The following is an 18,971-nucleotide window of genomic DNA, read 5'->3' on the forward strand; positions in this document are numbered from 1 at the left end:
CATTCTCTCTCTCCCTCTCCCTCTCTCCCCCCTCACTATCTCTCTCTCTCTCTCTCCTTGCCTCCTTCTCCTGTCCATTTACTGTGTCCACTATGTACATCTATCTCCTCCTCCATCCTTGAAATGTAGCCTAACTGTAAATGTAAATAAGACGATCAATATTCCCATGGTTAAAATGTCTCATGTAGACATATTGACGTTCTGAGCTTTCAAGGCCCACATTATTTGGAATCATTACAGACATATAAAGGGATAAGGGACATTGATTTTTGCTCACAGTTTTGTGTGTAAACCTTAAGGACCAGTGCGGTGGTCTAGCTTGTAGTGACTTCTCCACTTTGTGATAAACCATTGTTCATAAGGTGGCGGAGGGTGAGATTAACTTTGAAAGAGTTTTATCAACCGTTTTGTTGAGATTTATAGGAGAAGGAAATTAGGGGCTACTTTATATGTATTGGGTGGACTCTTTCTATACTAGCCTAGTTCCGTGTATGTGTGTGTGTGTGTGCGTGTGTGTGTGTGTGTGTGTGTGTGTGTGTGTGTGTGTGTGTGTGTGTGTGTGTGTGTGTGTGTGTGTGTGTGTGTGTGTGTGTTCCAGTCGCCCATCTCTTCCCAGACATTCCAGGCGTCTGTAGGGGAAAAGGAATGTGGCAGAGTACTACGAAGCGGCAGCCTCTCTCTGCCACACACACACACACACACACACACACACACACACACACACACACACACACACACACACACACACACACACACACACACACACACACACACACACACTACCAGCCTCTTGCCCATCTCAGTGACAACAACGTTTCTCCGCCCACCACAGAGCTTGGCACCGGCTCAACGCCATCTCACACAACCAAGAAATAGAGCTGAGAAAAAGACCACTACCCCCACATGCCACTTCCAGATCCTCTGTGGCCATGGCGTGCAGCACCAAGCAGAGGAGCTTTACCCAGAATTGGACGTACAGACAGTATATACGTATAGGCAAGTGCTTCTCAGCAGTGGTAGAGATGTTGGGAGTTCTCCACTCTACCTATCCACCAATCCTCCTCTTGTGTTGCTTCGGCTGCCTGCGTGCATCTTCAGGTGATGGCTCTGGGTGTCCTCCAGAGCCCAGGCCCCCACACCTCATCTTCATCATGGTGGATGACCAAGGCTATGGAGATGTCGGCTACCATGGCTCTGACATCCACACGCCTGTGTTGGACCAGTTGGCAGGAGAGGGGGTTAAACTGGAAAACTATTACGTCCAGCCTATCTGCTCACCCTCTCGCAGTCAACTCATGACTGGGCGGTGAGTGTTTTCCACCCATGGAAGAAGTACCTCACATGTTTTACTTAAGTAAAATTGTCACTACGGGAACGCAGATATACTCTGTTACAAGTAGAAGTCCAGTATTCAAAATGTACTTGAGTAAATGTACAAACGTATCAGCATCATATAAATAAAGACGTGATGTTAAAGATCCAAGGTGCCACAACGCGTCGCATCGCGACACATTGTGAACTTGTATATCTGCTGTGTTTTGTAAAGTAATATTCAAAGTAACTAAAGTTCTCATAATTATTAGTGGAGTAAATTGAAAATTGTAAATACTGAAGAAAGTAAAAAAACAGTAACACCAATGGTGTTTTCCATCAACCTACAGTGACATCAGTAACTCAAACTGACATCCTAGTCATTCAATGGTTTGAATTTACAGGCTACCTTTTATTATTACAGTCTTAAAGCAGAATAAGGTAAATTGTTATTATACAGTAATATGTATGTGGATATAGTATATACAGTATTTTCTGGACTATAAGGCGCACCTGACTATAAGGCGCACTGTCAATGAATGGTCTATTTTCAAACTGTTTTCATATATAAGGCGCACCTGACTATAAGGCGCACATAATAGACGCTACCGTTGCGTTATGCATCAAACAGATGGAGCTGTGCTAAAGGGAATGTCAATGTCAATGAATGATCCATATATAAGGCGCACTGGACTATAAGGCGCACTGTAGTTTTTTGAGAAAATTAAAGGCTTTTAACTCTTATTCTGCTTTGAACGTTCCTGTTCGCCCCAATTTTAACGAGTGAGGACGGCCAATACGGCGCTCGTTCGTTTACCTCGTCTGATGACTGTAAGCTGATGAGGGGTCGTGCCGCCGTGTACTGTAATCACATCGCGAGCAGTGATGTTCTTAAAAATCCATTATGCGTTGACATCAACGGAGACCATTTTGCTTCCGTGTTGATTATCTCAGGCCCTGGGGCTGTGTGTGCATTTGTGCCTTCCCATTGTATGGGAAGAGGAAGCGGCCACATTCACATTAATGGCATTACGCCCCCCTCTGCTGGCTGGCCTGCGAAAGCGCAGCCTTCCAGGCAATATAAGGCAAAAAAAAAAGAAAAAAAAAAAGTCTCTAAATCTACTATAACGTTGCAAAGGTAAGCCGCTTTTTGATGGCGCCAGACCCAATAAATAAATAAATAATCTGGCAGTAAGAGAGTTAAGTGCGCCTTATAGTCCGGAAAATACGGGTAGTCACATTCTTTAATACATTTCCTTGTTTTTAAAGACACTGTATAAACGTCATTCTGCACTTTTACGATACAGTATATATAGGCAGGTGTTGCCACTTCTGATAAAGACCTACTGTGTTTCAAGTCAGACGATTCTTGAAACCTCTGAGTAACCCACTGAGCCAGGGGTGTTGCACCAAATTCTGGAAAAAAAGGATTCACTGCGTTATTTTGCTTAACTATTGAAAAATAGCAGGTACAAGCTCACAAGCTTGTAGCTCTGCTATTTTTGAAAAATCGTGAAAGTCTTTGAAGGTTTTTTGAAAAACCTATGGTTATATGTCAGTGGTGCTCAAACTTTTACATGTGAAGGACCCCCATAATTACATGTATTTGGCCACAGACCCCGAACTCAAAATATCGCTTAAAAATAATGTATAAGATTTGCACACATTTTCTTGACTTTTCAAAAATAGCAGATCTACAAGCTCGCAGCTTGTAGATCTGCTATTTTTCAATAGCTAAAATAATTAAGGCCCCTCCACCTTGGGCCCTAGTAACTCAGTCTCACTTCCCCCCCCCCCCCCCCCCCCCCTTGTGATGCCCCTGCCCACTCACTCCCACTGCCCTGCGCTGAGCTAGCTACCAGATTCACATGGGCCTCCAGCACTCCATCATCCGCCCGCGCCAACCGCTGTGCCTGCCCCCAGACACGCCCACCCTTCCAGAGCGTCTGGCACAAGCTGGCTACGCAACCCACATGGTGGGCAAGTGGCACCTGGGCTTCTGCCGCCCGGGCTGCCTCCCTACGGGCCGTGGTTTCCACAGTTTCCTCGGTACGCTGACCGGCAGCGGAGACCACTTCTCCTACCAGAGCTGTGACGGAGCAGAGGCCTGTGGCTTTGACCTACATGACGGAGAGAGGCCTGCCTGGGAGATGAGTGGCAACTACTCCACTCTGCTCTACGTAGAAAGGTATAAGCCACGGTCACTCCAATAACACTTGAAGGAAGTGTTAAGGACCATACTGACAGACACCAGTCTGTCATTGTCTGTAAAAGCCTCCGTCAATTTAACTCTTGGACTATTTTTACTGTGTATTCACAGCTGCTTCAGCCACCATTTTCCCCATAATGGATTCACGATAAACAAATAAAATGTTACTGAACTTATCAGATTCAGTGCTGGCTAATCATCATTGTTGTTGAAAAACCTTTCTCCAGAGACTGTTCCTTCCAAATCAATGTGTTTTAAAGCTGCAATCTGTATATTTCCAGAGCGCTTTATATGATGCATAACCCTCTATTGACCCTTATGGCTCCATTTTGGTTCCATTTGTACACTCTCAGAGTTAATTAACATCTGAGGAATTTACTATGTTGATCTGATCTGATTAACTTCCCAGTGTCACGTCTTTCTCCACACAGGGTGAAACAGATCCTGAGGAGCCATGACCCCAGCAAACCGCTCTTCCTGTACCTGTCTCTCCAGGCCGTCCACACGCCCCTGCAGGCACCTGAGCACTTCCTGCAACGCTATGAGTCTCTGGACAACCTCCCGAGGCGTCACTATGCCGCCATGCTAAGCTGTCTGGACCAAGGGGTTGGAGATGTGGTCCAGGAGCTCCGCGCCAGGGGCCTCTACCAGAACTCTGTGCTGGTGTACTCGTCTGACAACGGGGGACAGCCGCTGTCTGGAGGCAGCAACTGGCCTCTGAGAGGGGGCAAGGGGACCTACTGGGAAGGGGGAGTGCGGGCTGTGGGATTTGTCCACAGTCCCCTCCTCGAGAGGAGGAGTGTCATCAGCAGGGCACTGATCCACATCTCTGACTGGCACCCTACCCTGCTGGGGCTGGCCGGTGTCCCGCAGCCTCACCATGGCCTCGATGGCCATGACGTGTGGGCGGCCATCAGCCAGGGGCTCCCCTGCCCTCGCACGGAAATCCTCTTCAACATCGATCCGATCTCCAGGCGGACAGGAGAGCCTGCAGACCGCAAGGCAAGGGAACTCGATGGCTTTGGGATCTGGAACACGGCAGTGAAGGCGGCTATCCGGGCCGGGGAATGGAAACTCCTCACGGGCCATGTTGGTGATGGAGATTGGGTCCCCCCGCAGATGCTGCCCGGTGGTCCGGAAAGGTTGCAGGGGTTAGAGAAGCACCGGGAGCAGTGGGGGAAGTCAGTCTGGCTGTTCAACCTCACCTCTGACCCCTACGAGAGATCCAACTTGGTGGAGACGAGGCCAGAGGTGGTCAAACATTTGTTGACCAGGCTGGCAGAATACAACCAGACAGCGGTGGCATCCAGGAACCCACCGGATGACCCCATGGCAGACCCTGAACTCCATGGAGGGGTGTGGGGTCCCTGGCTGGGCCTGGATGGTGAGGTTGAGCACAGCGCAGAGGTGGACGGGAGAGGGGAAAGGAAGCGAAAGGTGAGACCTTGTAAAGTGTGTAAATTAAAAGCCCTCTTCAAAAAAGTGGGCTCACGTCTACAGAGGAATGCCTTGTTCTTTTAACAACAACAGAAAGCAAGATGGAGACACACACAGAACGGCAGATGAATGAGCAGCAAGTTTGACCAACCAACACACAGGCAGTCTGAACAAGCCGACTCAGTGGCTGTCCTGCAGCCAACTTGGACAATGTTACCGTGTGTTTGTGTGTGTGTTGGGCCTGGGTTGGCTCTTGTGTGCACGTGCCTACCTACTGTATACTGTAAGTGTGCCTGTGTAAACTCCTCCGTCAAAAATAACACTTCAGATTTTGCTGTGCATTATAATACAAAACTGGTTAGTGAAACAGCTGCTGAAAGTACAGATTAGATTCAATGGGTGAGAAGAGAAGGAAGCAAGAGAGCGTGATCCGTGATGACTTGATGTCTCATCTCAAAGATGAAGACTCCCACAGGGCTTGATTTAGTCAAATGTCACCTTATTACTTTACTCTTGAGGGCTATACTGTACTGGATATACTTCTGCATACTGTACACTACACTGCCCCTGCAATGGAAAGAAAATAAATCCAGAAAACATCCATTAATTCAACAAGGCCCTGTCATGTAAAAGGACTGTCGCAAGTGTATTGTAATTGTATACCTTATTAGTCAGAAATGTAAACATCACGAGGAATATTCAGACATACATTAAAGGAGTAGTTCACCCCCAAAATGACTTTTTTTCTATTGATTACTCAAGCCATGGAGAGTAGAGTTCAATAATATTTTTTAGTTTTTGTCACATATTCCTAAGACGAAAATTTGATTCGAGTCAATTTACCCCCATTGATTCCAGATGGGGACCCGTTTCGAAACGGGTCTCCATCCGGAACGAATGGGGGTAAAAGTATTGTTATCAAATTAATGTCTTAGGAATGCGACAAAAAACTAAAAATGTTATTGAACTCAAGTCTCCATGACGTGAGTAATCAATAGGAAAAAAAAGTCATTTTGGGGGTGAACTACTCCTTTAAGACTAAAAGGATAACCCAACAATGTCCTGGGACGTAGTTCCATTGTGGTCCTACAGGATAAGGTTTAATTGCGACCGTAGGTCGCAGTTACTTGCACACTATCCAAACCTCCACCGGCTGTCCCTCCGTCACTCCCTCCGTCACTCCCTCCGTCACTCCCTCTGTCACACGTCACACGTCACACTTTTGCCCTGCTCATATCTCTGCAACCGTTGCCCCGATCCATGCCAGATTTTGCACACACACTCCTTGCCTGCCAAACTACAACCTCCAAGGACCCCCGGAGTTTCGGGGACCCCCAGGTCCCTGGGGGACCCCCAGGTGTAAAAAATTACCAAATGTGCAAAAATGACCAAATGACCACCCCAACGGGGCTGCTCACGGGGCATTCCCGGGGACCACCCACTCCTGGTGCTCCAGAACGGATGCAAAAGTGGTGGCGCCCCCAGTGGAGGACCCCCTGCCACTGCAGCTCACATAAAATGCCGTAACTCGGGCTAGGAGCGACCGGGAGAGCCGGGGCCGGTACCTATTCGTCCGCCTTGGCGGCGAGGAGACCCCACCCCTCATTTCTCACATGGCCCTCTAGCGCCACCATGAGGCCGATTCAGATTTTGCCCTAAAATCACGAAAATCACTACACAGTATGTCTACACTCATGTCAACAACATGGATCAGGAAGATTTTGGAAAAACACATTTTTGCTCTATTTATGGACCCGATTAGGGAGTCTTACTGGTTAATTTGTTTCAACTTTGTGTGGCCAAATAGGGATGCCAGGTTGTAAATGGTTACTGTAACTCTTGTCACATATACTGTACCCTGTTGTGAAACCAATGTCCTCAAGTAGAGGGATGAACGATTGGCTACTAACTGCAGCATAAGAACTAAGAGCATACTCCAATATGATATTTTAGTTCAAGATGAACATATCACATTATCGAGACATTCATGGAATACGTAACAAAAAGGAGAACTAGTTGAATTGCTGTGGAAATCATCATCATCATCTCATCATGACCCCAGAGCCATTTTGGAAGCCATGTTTTATGCAGGGTCTCATTGCTGTGTGTTGAAGTGTGATGTGTCCGCCTGCTGGCTGCACTGTGATGCTGATTGGGTTGGATGGGACTGGATCAGCCATACAGTACATGTACCCTGGGAAAACTGACATTCACTGCAATAAAAGATACTGTATATATACTGCATCACTCCAGGCACTGTGTGTGTGTGTGTGTGTGTGTGTGTGTGTGTGTGTGTGTGTGTGTGTGTGTGTGTGTGTGTGTGTGTGTGTGTGTGTGTGTGTGTGTGTGTGTGTGTGTGGACTTTACAATGATTTGACAATAAGAGTGTTCAAGTGCCCCCATCGCTCAGCCTTGATGCTCAGTCCCCCCCATCCCTCACCCCCCCACCGTAGCTGTCTCCTCTCCCTCTGTCTTTCTTTCTCTTGATTATATTTCACATTGTTCGTACCCCTCACACTTGTGCCCCTTTGGCAGGGTCAGATCAGAAGCGTTTGTTGTACATACGGCACTGAGCTCCGGGGTGCATGTTACATAAAGATATGAGGAGGAGGAGGAGGAAGAAGAAGCAGGAACCCCAGGGACATACTGTAGCTGGAGTGACCACCCTGTTTAAAACTAACAAGTTAAAACATTTAAAAAAGATTGTACACTCTACTTCTTATGCAGGACATGTCAGTGCAGATGCCAAAAAGGTTTCTACACAGTAAAACCTAGAGTGTTCATTTAACCTGTGTGTGTACAAATGAACCCAAATAACCAAATGGACCTGAAATCATGGTGTTTTAGGAAACTATGAAACCCGGCAGTCCATATACGTCAGTGAGTCTGTGGTAGCCTGGCGTTGCTCATACTAATTCCTCACTGCGTATCGGATATTATATAATATTATTATATATTTATTGCGACCGTTAGGTCGCATTTACAATCAAAACCTCCACCGGCTGTCCGTCCCTCCGTCAGTCAATCCGTCAGTCAGTCAGTCCGTCAGTCAGTCACACGCCACACGTCACACTTTTGCCCTGCTCATATCTCCGCAACCGTTGCCCCGATCCATGCCAAATTTTGCACACACACTCCTTGCCTGCCGAACTACACCCTCAATTCTCACATGGCCGTCTTCTAGCGCCACCATGAGGCCGATTCTTGCAAAACACATTTTTGGACACTGCTCCTACAATTTTTGCCCTAAAATCACACAAATCGGTACACAGTATGTCTACACTCATCTCTTCAACATGGATATGTCCCATTTAGCGCCACCTTCAGGCCGATTTTTAAAACACATTTTTGGACACTGCTCCTACATATTTTGCCCTAAATTCACGCAAATCGGTACACACTTGCTCTACACTGATGTCATCAACATGGATCTGTCCCATTTAGCGCCACCTTCAGGCCGATTTTTTAAAACACATTTTTGGACACTACTCCTACAGATTTGCCCTAAAATCACGCAAATTGCTACACTTAAGCCCATATTTGGCAATGCAATTGATGCTCCATATGGCCAAGACAGAATTCATTTGCAAATCTAGACTGCTGACTATCATCACTTGGATATCAACATTAAGCCCATATCTGGGAATGCCCATATATGGACATAATTGTGTCAGTCTAACTAGTGTGGTTGATGCGACACGAGTCACACTTTATGCCCATATGTGGAGATCCTGTCCCGATGTCATCAATATTAAGTGCATATCTGGGAATGCCCATATTTGTCAATGCCCATATATGGACGCTCCATATATGGCCAAGACAGAATTAATTTGCAAATCAAGACTACTGACTATCATCACCTGGATCTCCATTTATGAAGATCACGACACTGACCTCATCAAACCCTGGATATATCCATACATGGAGACGACTGGATCATCGCCTAGATCTCCATATATGGAGCTGGTCAATACCTCTATCTGACCTCCATATATGGATATAGCTGACCTGTTCTGACATCACAGTGATGACTCGACCAGCTCAGCAGAAGTACATGCCAAAGCAGCCATGTGCACGCGCCCATGTGCACACACCCATGTGTGCAAAGGGCAAGGTACTTACTGGTCTTACTAGTACTATAAGTGCCTTTATTACCTCATGTTGTCATGAGATGATATCTGAATCCTCTTTCTTTTCAAATCTTTTTATTGAATTTTCAAAAGGAAATAGCCCAGAGGTGGGTAGACAGTCTCAAATAGACTTATACATCACATGTAAAAATCAATGTGCATTATAATGAGATTGAATAAAACCCATCCCCTATCCCCCCTCCCCCCACCCTCAATCCCCAGGACGGTCAACATCAAAATCTATAAACAAACAATAAGATAGGTACAGTACATAGTAAAAGCTTGTTGCGTGTTGGGTTGGCTGGAACCGGCAAGCGCCACACTACGCCGTTTGATTATTATGGTAGAACATCATAAACTCCAACTCCAAACAAGACATTACAGCACAAAGCCACTGGTTGGGCACAGACGGGGCAGCATCAATGATATCTAATATCAAGAAACCAATTGTATCACTCGGATGCTTTAAAATAAATGTAATGCATGATACTGTAAGTAGGCCTATTCTGCTGCTAAATCAAATCTATCGGGTGTTTGAAGATTAGTTTGTTGACATGGTGTATAATAATACAATGGCATATAATAAGTTAACACAATGATTCAACAACCCATAGGCAAAACCAAAGCCATGTTTGGGATCCAAAGATGAGAGTTGACCAGAATGTCTTATCTTATAGCTAAGCAGTGAGGGATTTTGAGATGCTTTTACTCTGGAGGCATGCATGGCTGAAAGTAACCAACACATGATTCCCGAGGAGAGTCCCTGGATGCCACACGATCACACAGCTCCAAGGGACAGTCAGATGCTATAAATCACAAGCATGCATGTACGTGTGCTTGAGCAAGTGCACACGCACATACTACTCACACGCACACGCACACGCACACGCACACGCACACGCACACACACACACACACACACACACACACACACACACACACACACACACATAAAGTCTCTTTCACCCTTGAGTGACTCTCGCTATACTACACTGTAAAATCCTCAGTGTCATTTTGACTTCATGGGCACGGCATACATGTGGAACATAAATGTCCAAAAATATGGTGGCCAAGGAAGGAAGTTCCAGGTAGGGTCATGAACCCTGGTACTTTGGCTATGTTTGGGGTCCAAATATGAACCTGAGCGATGGATGTTTTCAATATCCTAGAACCTGCCAAGGAGGATAGAAGAAGAAACAAAGTGGGAGGGAGGGAGGCATATCATGTGTATAGAATTCCACTTTGCATAGTCCATAATCAGCAATGGCTTTTGTCTTTACAAGTAATGGCTAAAATAGTCATGTTTCTAATGTTGGCATAGCGGATAGTCAGTCTGATTACAAGAATTGCTCACTGAAAATGAAGAGGAGCCCTGCTAAACACATTATTGGGAAGATCCTGTAAATGACAGATTCAAGTGTCAGTGCCATATGCAGTACTCAACATGATGGACACATGAAGATTCAAATTTTAAAAGCTCCTGGGAAATTGCTGGGCACAATGTAGACAGAAAACAATCAGGATGGTTTTAAGTCAAAGTGTGTGTGTGTGTGTGTGTGTGTGTGTGTGTGTGTGTGTGTGTGTGTGTGTGTGTGTGTGTGTGTGTGTGTGTGTGTGTGTGCGCGCGCGTGCGTGCGTGCGTGCATGCGTGCATGCTTGTGAAAACAGTTGGACAAGAACAAAGAGAGAGGTGGAGAGTGATGTTGTGCCAAAAAGACTCTAACCGAAGTGATTGACAATTCTTGCGTTCCTCATAACAATCAACCCTTAAAAATAAAACAACAACCTTAAAAAGTATGGTAAATCATAACGCTACGGCAATAGGGGCCCTTCAAAAGCAGTGGAACAAAGAATCAAGTTAAGATCATTCTTGTTGAATGACTCACTCAGCCTCAGTGCTCCACCACAATACCGTTGGCACAACATTTCTACAGTACTACTACATGTTGGTTTAGAACTGTATGGTTTAATTGAGCCCAGCATGCCAATGGGTGCTATACCAAGCAGTTCTTGGACATCCATGGACCATTACAGTGCAAGCATTTACCTTTTTGATAGCAGCCTCTTTGTGACAATTAGCATCTAGCAATAAAAAACACTTTTGTTGACCGACAGAGATAGCCTAGTTCCAGACCCTGAATCGCTAGCCACACCCCTTTAATTTTTTTGTTTTGGCGATTCAGGGGTCTAGAAGTGCTCTCATTGAAGAGGCCTGCCTCGGTTGAAAATCCGTACGGCGAATCAGCGTCGTGAATCAGCGTCTTGTGATCAGCGTGGGTGGGGGTTTCCCAGAACTCATGTGTGTTTCCAAGTACACCAGCGCCGCCGCCGTACCGTACCGCGCATCGCGTCGCGATAAAATGCGGTAAAATGCGATCTCGCTATGAAACACCAGTAGCAGGCATGTTATGTTGTGTTTGATTACTAGTTCGTAGTGCTCCTATTCTGACTGTTTCTTTGGTTAGCAAGTAGCACTAGCAAGCAACAGGCTAGCCACTAGCCAGTCACACATAACAACCATGATAACAACACTATGTCATGTGTTGGTCGGTGAACCAATCGCTGAAGACTGCCTCTTTTTGGCAACGCCCATCACTGCAAACGCCCTGGGGGGAAGAACTTTCAGACTGAATAATGAAGTGAAACGAAATGTCAATTCAGGCTGAGTGTCAGGCTACGACAGAGATTCACTGAACAGTAAACTCTCCAATGAGGCTAAATAACGCTGAACTACTGTAGCGACATAAATACAGGGAGCCACTACTGGAGATGTGCTTTGCTCGTGATGAATAATGCAGTGTCATGTGATGAGACAGGAGTGAGACAAAACAGGAAGAGGGGCCATTGTCTCTGCTAATGAGAACAGGCCTAGTTTTTTCCCCTTGCAAAACTGAAACATGACCCTGCCAACCCTCTCCGTTTCTCTCTGTCAGACTGTGTCTGTTTATATGAAATAAGGGTATTGTCTATGTGTGTCTCTGTGTCTGTCTGAGCATGCTTGCGTGTGTGCATGCATGCATGTGTAAGAATTAAGGAGATTATAGCCAGTGACCTAAACTAGTCCAGTATCATATAAATCCAACCAAGATTCTCCTATACACAACACAGCTTTTCACGTTGCACACAGCACCATCACCATGCATCTGCTGTCACACTTCACACAGCAAAAAAAACTCCTCCACGTTAATTTAACTCTAACTGTGGAAATACGGACACTGTATAAAGATGTCACACTGTCAAAGTTGAATAAACTCTGAGGATTTTAGACTGGCTACAACTGATGGCAGGGAAGCCCATCCAACGTTCCACCTTTCATCCCACTCACTCCTGCTCATCTTTCCTCCCTTCACCCACCCCTTCCATTCTCTCCTTCTCCCTTACCCATTACATCCTTCACTTTCACACTCTCCTCCTCCCACCTCTCCACCCCCTCTGCATCAGTGCTTCCCTTGATCTCACCCGGCAAAATCCTCAGTGTTCATATAACTCTGAGAGTGTAATTAAATGGGTCCATTTTTACACTCTCAGAGATGAATTAAAACTGAGGATTTTACTGTGCGTGCTCCCCACTCCACTGCTCCTGCCCACCCTCCAACCTGCCGCTGTGCTCCGTGTCCACAGCTCGCCTGACAGGCACATCGCAGAGAAGCACAGCAATTAATATGGAGGCACCTCCGCACCCTCACTAATTAGGCTTTCATATCAGAGCAACACACTAATTACGGCAGAAACTGGTCGCACAGCTTCTGCATGTGTTCACTGCAAACACTGCTTAATAGTCGCCACCAGTGGTGCTCTATAAACACTGCTCCATATTTGTGCTCACATTTGAAAAGAGAAAGCAAAGAAAGGGAGTGAGAGAGAGAGAGAGAGAGAGAGAAAGAGAGAAAGAATGTGTGTGTTTTTAATGTGTCGTACACATCTGTTGTGAATACACTCAGATGGTTTGCTTTTTCTAAACATGTTAGGACCAGGTTAGGAATGTTTACTAATTTAATTTTAAACATCTTGATCTACATGTTTCAAAGTTGTGATGTGAAAACTGTTCCTTCATATAGGCCACATGAACATCTTGACTTGCACTGCTATTTAACAGCTTTATTTAGTGCCCATTGCCCATTGCTGCTCATCGTTAAGTCATGACACAATGTTTAAAATAATAAGACAAGATCCAGGTTTAATTTTGATTGCCTACCAGCAAATATCTCAACCCACTTTTGCTTTGCAGCCCACCAGTTGAAAATGTTTGTCTCAGGATAACAGGTGGTTCTACATGGATTCTTAAATGGATCCAGATGGAACCATAGCCTGATTAGCATAGACTGTGACCATTGTGATTTGTCATGATACTGGAATGAGTTCTTTGATAATTCTCTCAGTCCCAACACTCAGTGAATTAATATCATATTTAGAAGTTTGTGCACACACAGGGACGTGCAGAGAATGTTAGAGAGGCTGGGGCTGACATTTCTAAAGGGGCTTTTTGGTGAAAATATCGAAAATTGCAGACCTGAAGGCAGCTCTCTTGAATGCTGCCTTCAGGTATCGCATGGAAAGAGGGCATTTGCATTTCTTTCACCCTAGAGAAAACTGCATTCATGGTCTGGAGAGGGCACTTTTTACTGACGGGTAAAAGGGCAGGGGTTCAAGCCCCCTTTGATTTCTATGTGTGCACATGCCTGTTTGTGCAACTTCTTCCTACCAGAAGATCCATCCCCACCTGACTTTGTACTGCCTGAGGCCCCACTGCTTTTACTCGCAATGGTAGCTAGCCTATTTCATGTTTTTCAATGAATAAGACTAAAATGACATCATGGATTGGAGAGTGCTACACACTCTCTGTGCGATGAATTGCATTTTAAATGTGTAAAAGAAACAAAAGATACAATTCGTATGAGCAGGGATGACTTAGCACTTTTTCGTACTGTAGTATGCGCACGCACGCATGCACGCACGCACGCACGCACGCACGCACGCACGCACACACACACACACACACACACACACACACACACACACACAGATTTAAATATACTTCAAGGAGGGAATATTAATGCCCTTCATGAGATATTCATGAAAGCTCAGATAAACCTTTCAGTGAAGCAGGCCATTACATAACTCACATAATTCCATTTCCAGCTCACAGCTCTCACATGCTTCAAAATAAGGCATCACTGTATTTTTGTAAATATTGTATTCTCCTGGCACTCCCGCCTCGGTTCAAGATTAAAACATGCAGCTTTTCTTAAGTCTAATGATAATGGTGATGATAGCGAGGTAGAACAGAGATTGTCAGGATCATAATTACATGTTGGAAGGCAGAGATGAAGGTTTGCATAATGGTTGCAGGTCGATCATTTGCACTGCTGCTGTTAGTTGACGGCAAGCTGTAATTATAAGGCTTAGCACAGTGGAATGTCAGGTTGAGAAAGGTAAAAAGTAAAAGTGGAGTGATGGTCTAACAGCAAAATGGTCTCCACAAAGATCAAGGTTCAAGATTGTTCTTTATTGTTACATCTTGTGCACAGGTACATGAGTCTAAAACATGCATGGCTTCCTTTCAGATAATGTTGTCTGCAGCCTGCAGGCAATGTTAATATTAAGGTTATTACAATGATGTTACATTGTAATCTGTAATCTATGAAGACAATATGAAGATAATAACTAACTATAAAGTTGCTTTTGTTCAAAACCAAAAGACAAATGCAAACTAATGTTTTGTATTCCAATTTAAATGTATGCTGCGCTCTCTTTCACTTGTGGCACAAATGCCTATATGAAAACAGGACAATACAAAATAAGTGTCAACAGTTATACATTTGAAAACTTGTGAAATGAGACATGATTCTGCATAAATTAGTATAGGCTACTTCTACTTGTGTACTTTAAATACATTTTGAAACCATTACTTTTGTACTTTTACTTATTGGACATTTTTAATTCCAGACATTTACTTGTATTTTTACATAGCAGTATTGATACTTTTAAGTAAAGAATGTGAGTACCTTTTCCACCACTGGAAAAAGGTTGATGAAACTGAAGCCGGATCTGTGGCTGAGAGTTAGAGGATACACACGAGAGAACATCTCGCGTGGCTTGTGTGCTCTGCAAGCGAGAAAGCAACCCATTCCAGCCATCCCATCACCCGGAGGGATGGTCACGCTGTGATTGGATGGGTGGTTGTTGTCAAAATACAACACAGTGTGTGTGTGTGTGTGTGTGTGTGTGTATATTTTTTTATTGAGATAGTTATGTCTCAAATTTGTAAAGCACCGTCCTTGTACATTTTATAAGTGTTACATAAGTGTTAATAATAATATTAATAATAATAATAATAAGGGTAATAATAATAATAAGTATTTTCACTACTTCTTAAAAATAATTATTACAAAAAAAAAAAAAAAAAAAAAGAATGTACAGGTCCTTCTCAAAAAATTAGAATATTGTGTAAAAGTTCATTTTCTTCTGTGTGGTTGAGTCTGGTGTCTGTCATCTTCCTCTTGACAACACAACACAGATTCTCTGTGGGGTTCAGGTCAGGCCAGTTTGCTGGTCAGTTAAGGCCAGTAATACCATGGTCACTACACCAGTTACTAGTAGTTTTGGCTATGTGGGCAGGTGCCAAGTGGTTCTGGATAAAATAAATTATCATCTCAATAAAGCTTTTCCATCTACGGAAGCATTAAGTGCTCTAAAATCCCCGGGTAGATGACTGTCTTGACTCTGAACTTGATAAAACACAATGTGGGCAAAACCAGCATTGCAATGTATTGCAGGTGTTGGTCCACTGTGTTTCATCAAGTTCAGAGTCAAGACAGCCATCTACCTGGGGATTTTTGAGCGCTTTGTGCTTCTGTACGTTGACAAGCTTTATGGAGATGATGATTTCCTTTAGCCAGAAGCACTTGGCACCTCCCCACAGAGCCAAAACTACAGTAACTGGTGTACTGACCATGGTATTACTGGGTTTAACTGACCAGCAAACTGGCCTGACCTGAACCCCACAGAGAATCTGTGTTGTGTTGTCAAGAGGAAGATGAGAGACACCAGACTCAACCACACAGATGAGCTTAAGGCCTCAATCAATCAAACCTGGGCTTCCATAACACCTCAACAGTACCACAGGCTGACCACCTTCATGCCACGCCCCATTGATGAAGGAATGTGTTCAAAAGTATTCCATACCAAGTACTGAGTGCATGAATTAACATAACCTTTCAGAACTTTGACATTTCGGTATTATAAATGCTTCTTTTGAGTGGTCATGTGGAATATTCTAATATTTTGAGGTATGGATTTTTGATTTTCATGAGCTGTATGCCATAAAAATCCAAATTAAAACAAAAAAAGCTTTTGAATATTTCACTGCATGCACAATGAATCTAAAATATATGAAAGTTTAAAAAAAAATCTATTATGTCACAGAAGAAAATGAACTTTTACACAATATTCTAATTTTTTGAGAAGGACCTGTATATATATATATATATATAAGTAGGAAAAGAAAATGGGATTTTTAATGGAGTCGACTCGCGACTCATAAAAATCGGTCCGTGGCCCACAAACGGGTCCCGACCCACTATTTGGAAACCAGTGAACTAGCCAGTCACAGTGCGACTCTCCCTCCGGGCCATGGGATTCTACCACTGAGTCCCTCCCACCACCACCACCTTCCTCCTCCTCCCACTAAAGATGGGATTTATGGTTCTTTGAAGTGAGCCGGATCTCTGGGATGATGGGATCTGTTCCTTTCAAAGAGCCGTTTTGATTGATTGATTGATTGATTGAAGACTTAATTAGAAGTTTGCATAGTAAAAGGTACAGTTTCATGACGGTACAGTTCACTGGTACAAGGTCTAAAAGGAGATACATGAAAAGACTAAGCTTATTTCCACAGGAAACCATTAAAGTATCTCATATAACATTGAATGACAGACGAATAGAACACAGTACTATGCAGCCAGTAGATATGTAAATAAAATAGAATGAGAGAACAAAAAAAAAAGAAAAAAGAAAACAGTAAGTCTAAACAAACAGTAAGTAGACTATATACAAAGAAGGGGCAGGGTGACTCTGGGTTGAAAGTGATCTGTGGCGCTGCCTCTGGTGTTGTAATTATGGACATCCTTAATGTTTATAAAGTATTTTGACAGGTACTTGGGTATCATAGTGGCAGGGCAGGAATTTCAGGGAGGTCATGAAGGCCATGGCCGTCGGCCCGTCGTTGCCCCTCAGTTTGGCCTTGTGCCCCTCAAACCAATGGCATGACCTGAGGCCACAGTGGCCTTACTCCAGCTACCTGTACCCCTATCCCTATAAACTTCTTTGCCTTTTTTTATATTTTGGAAATCATTTTAAAATACTTCAAATAGCCGATCTACATCGGCAGGCGTCATCAACATGTCTGCACACAGACAAATGTGTCTGTGGCAAGACTTGTCCATGTCCGTGGCACATTTAGTATTTTGGTTATCATGTGTACATAATCTATCCTAAATATTCAATAATAATAATAATAATAATAAAGCATTTGTTTTAATTGTTTTGGATAATAAGTGTCAGGATGATTAATAAGTCGTGTTGGCTACATGATTGCATCAGGTGAGGATGCAATGCAAGACAAGACAAGACAAGACAAGACAAGACAAGACAAGACAAGACAAGACAGAGAGAGAAGTAATGTTTGCTAATACTTGTTCCACTGGTATACCTTACTGTACATCACACCACTTACGCACTGTCTTTCTCATCATCATAATACTTGTTCACCGTGCAAATTAACACATGATTGACCCTGGCAGCATATCAATTTTACTGGACTGTTGCCTGTTTATTAAGCTACTACTATCTTTCAACCACAACTTATGAGACAAGAGATCAGTAGAATGAGTTTGGCAAAAGACAAAAGAATAAAACAATATTTGTTGATAGGTCAATGAATTGCGAAAACTATGCTGTTATAGTGAAGAAAGGGAACTTGGAAAGACTCTTTCTGACAAACCACAAATCATTTGACTACCAGAAGGAGGTGAAGCCTTATGTGTGTACCTACTTGGAACTGGATGGAGCTCTGTCAAGTATTTGTCTCATCAGCAAGATGGTGAAGAAAGAGAACTTGTGGACGAACCACACATCATTTGACAAGACATTTCCAGCAGACAGAGAACTGCGAAAAAGAAATAAACTAAGGAACTGAAATTTCAACCATTTTGCCAAATATGATACTGTATATATGTTCTTTTGTAAAATTATTGGACAGTTATTTTGTATGTCTGTGACAAAAATAAAATATTTATCAAAATGTCCATCACAAGCTGACATGGTGATGACCCCTGTACATCGGCATGTTGTGAGATCAGCTATTTGAAATATTCAAAAATGTTTTTCAAAATAGTAAAAAAAGGAAAGAAAGGTTTAGTGATATTGAACTAAACTAAACTGATATATACATTTTTTAAGACCTCATGTTTAAACCAATGCAGTAAGTGTAACCCTTAAATTCAATTACATTCAATTCATTATTTCAATGGACAAAACTTTGTTTTATTTGATGGCCTTCCTGCCCTAGCATTTGGCCTTTTTGGGCCCTCAAAAAATTTACAACACCAAAGGCCAAGTGGCCTTGCCCCTAAAAAGACAAAATTCTAGGCCTGCATAGTGGTGTAGTGGTGTAGATCTGCTATTTTCAAATATTTTTTTCTACATTTTAGTCATTGAAAAACTTGTGAAATGGGACATTTTGCATAATGAGTAGCCTACTTTCTACTATTGGTAATTTAAGTGCATTTTGATAACAATACGTTTGTACTTTTACTCAAGTACATTTTAATTCCAAACTTCTACTTGTGGCAGAGTATTTCTACATTTCAGTGTTGATACTTTTA

The 18,971-nt window shown here is 43.5% G+C and overlaps 1 protein-coding gene across 1 annotated transcript; it reads left to right on the forward strand.

Moving 5' to 3' along the window:
* Positions 1 to 1,022: 1,022 nt before the first annotated feature.
* On the forward strand, positions 1,023 to 5,041 carry LOC308297262 (arylsulfatase I; the record flags this gene model as incomplete). Its single annotated transcript, XM_080740677.1, has 3 exons — positions 1,023 to 1,306; positions 3,167 to 3,499; positions 3,952 to 5,041. 3 exons carry the CDS (start codon positions 1,023 to 1,025, stop codon positions 5,039 to 5,041), a joined length of 1,707 nt encoding a protein of 568 aa, XP_080596803.1.
* Positions 5,042 to 18,971: the final 13,930 nt, after the last annotated feature.

Source organism: Nannobrachium achirus (genome assembly GCF_963921795.1).
Source record: "Nannobrachium achirus genome assembly, chromosome: 13".
NCBI lineage: Eukaryota > Metazoa > Chordata > Actinopteri > Myctophiformes > Myctophidae > Nannobrachium > Nannobrachium achirus.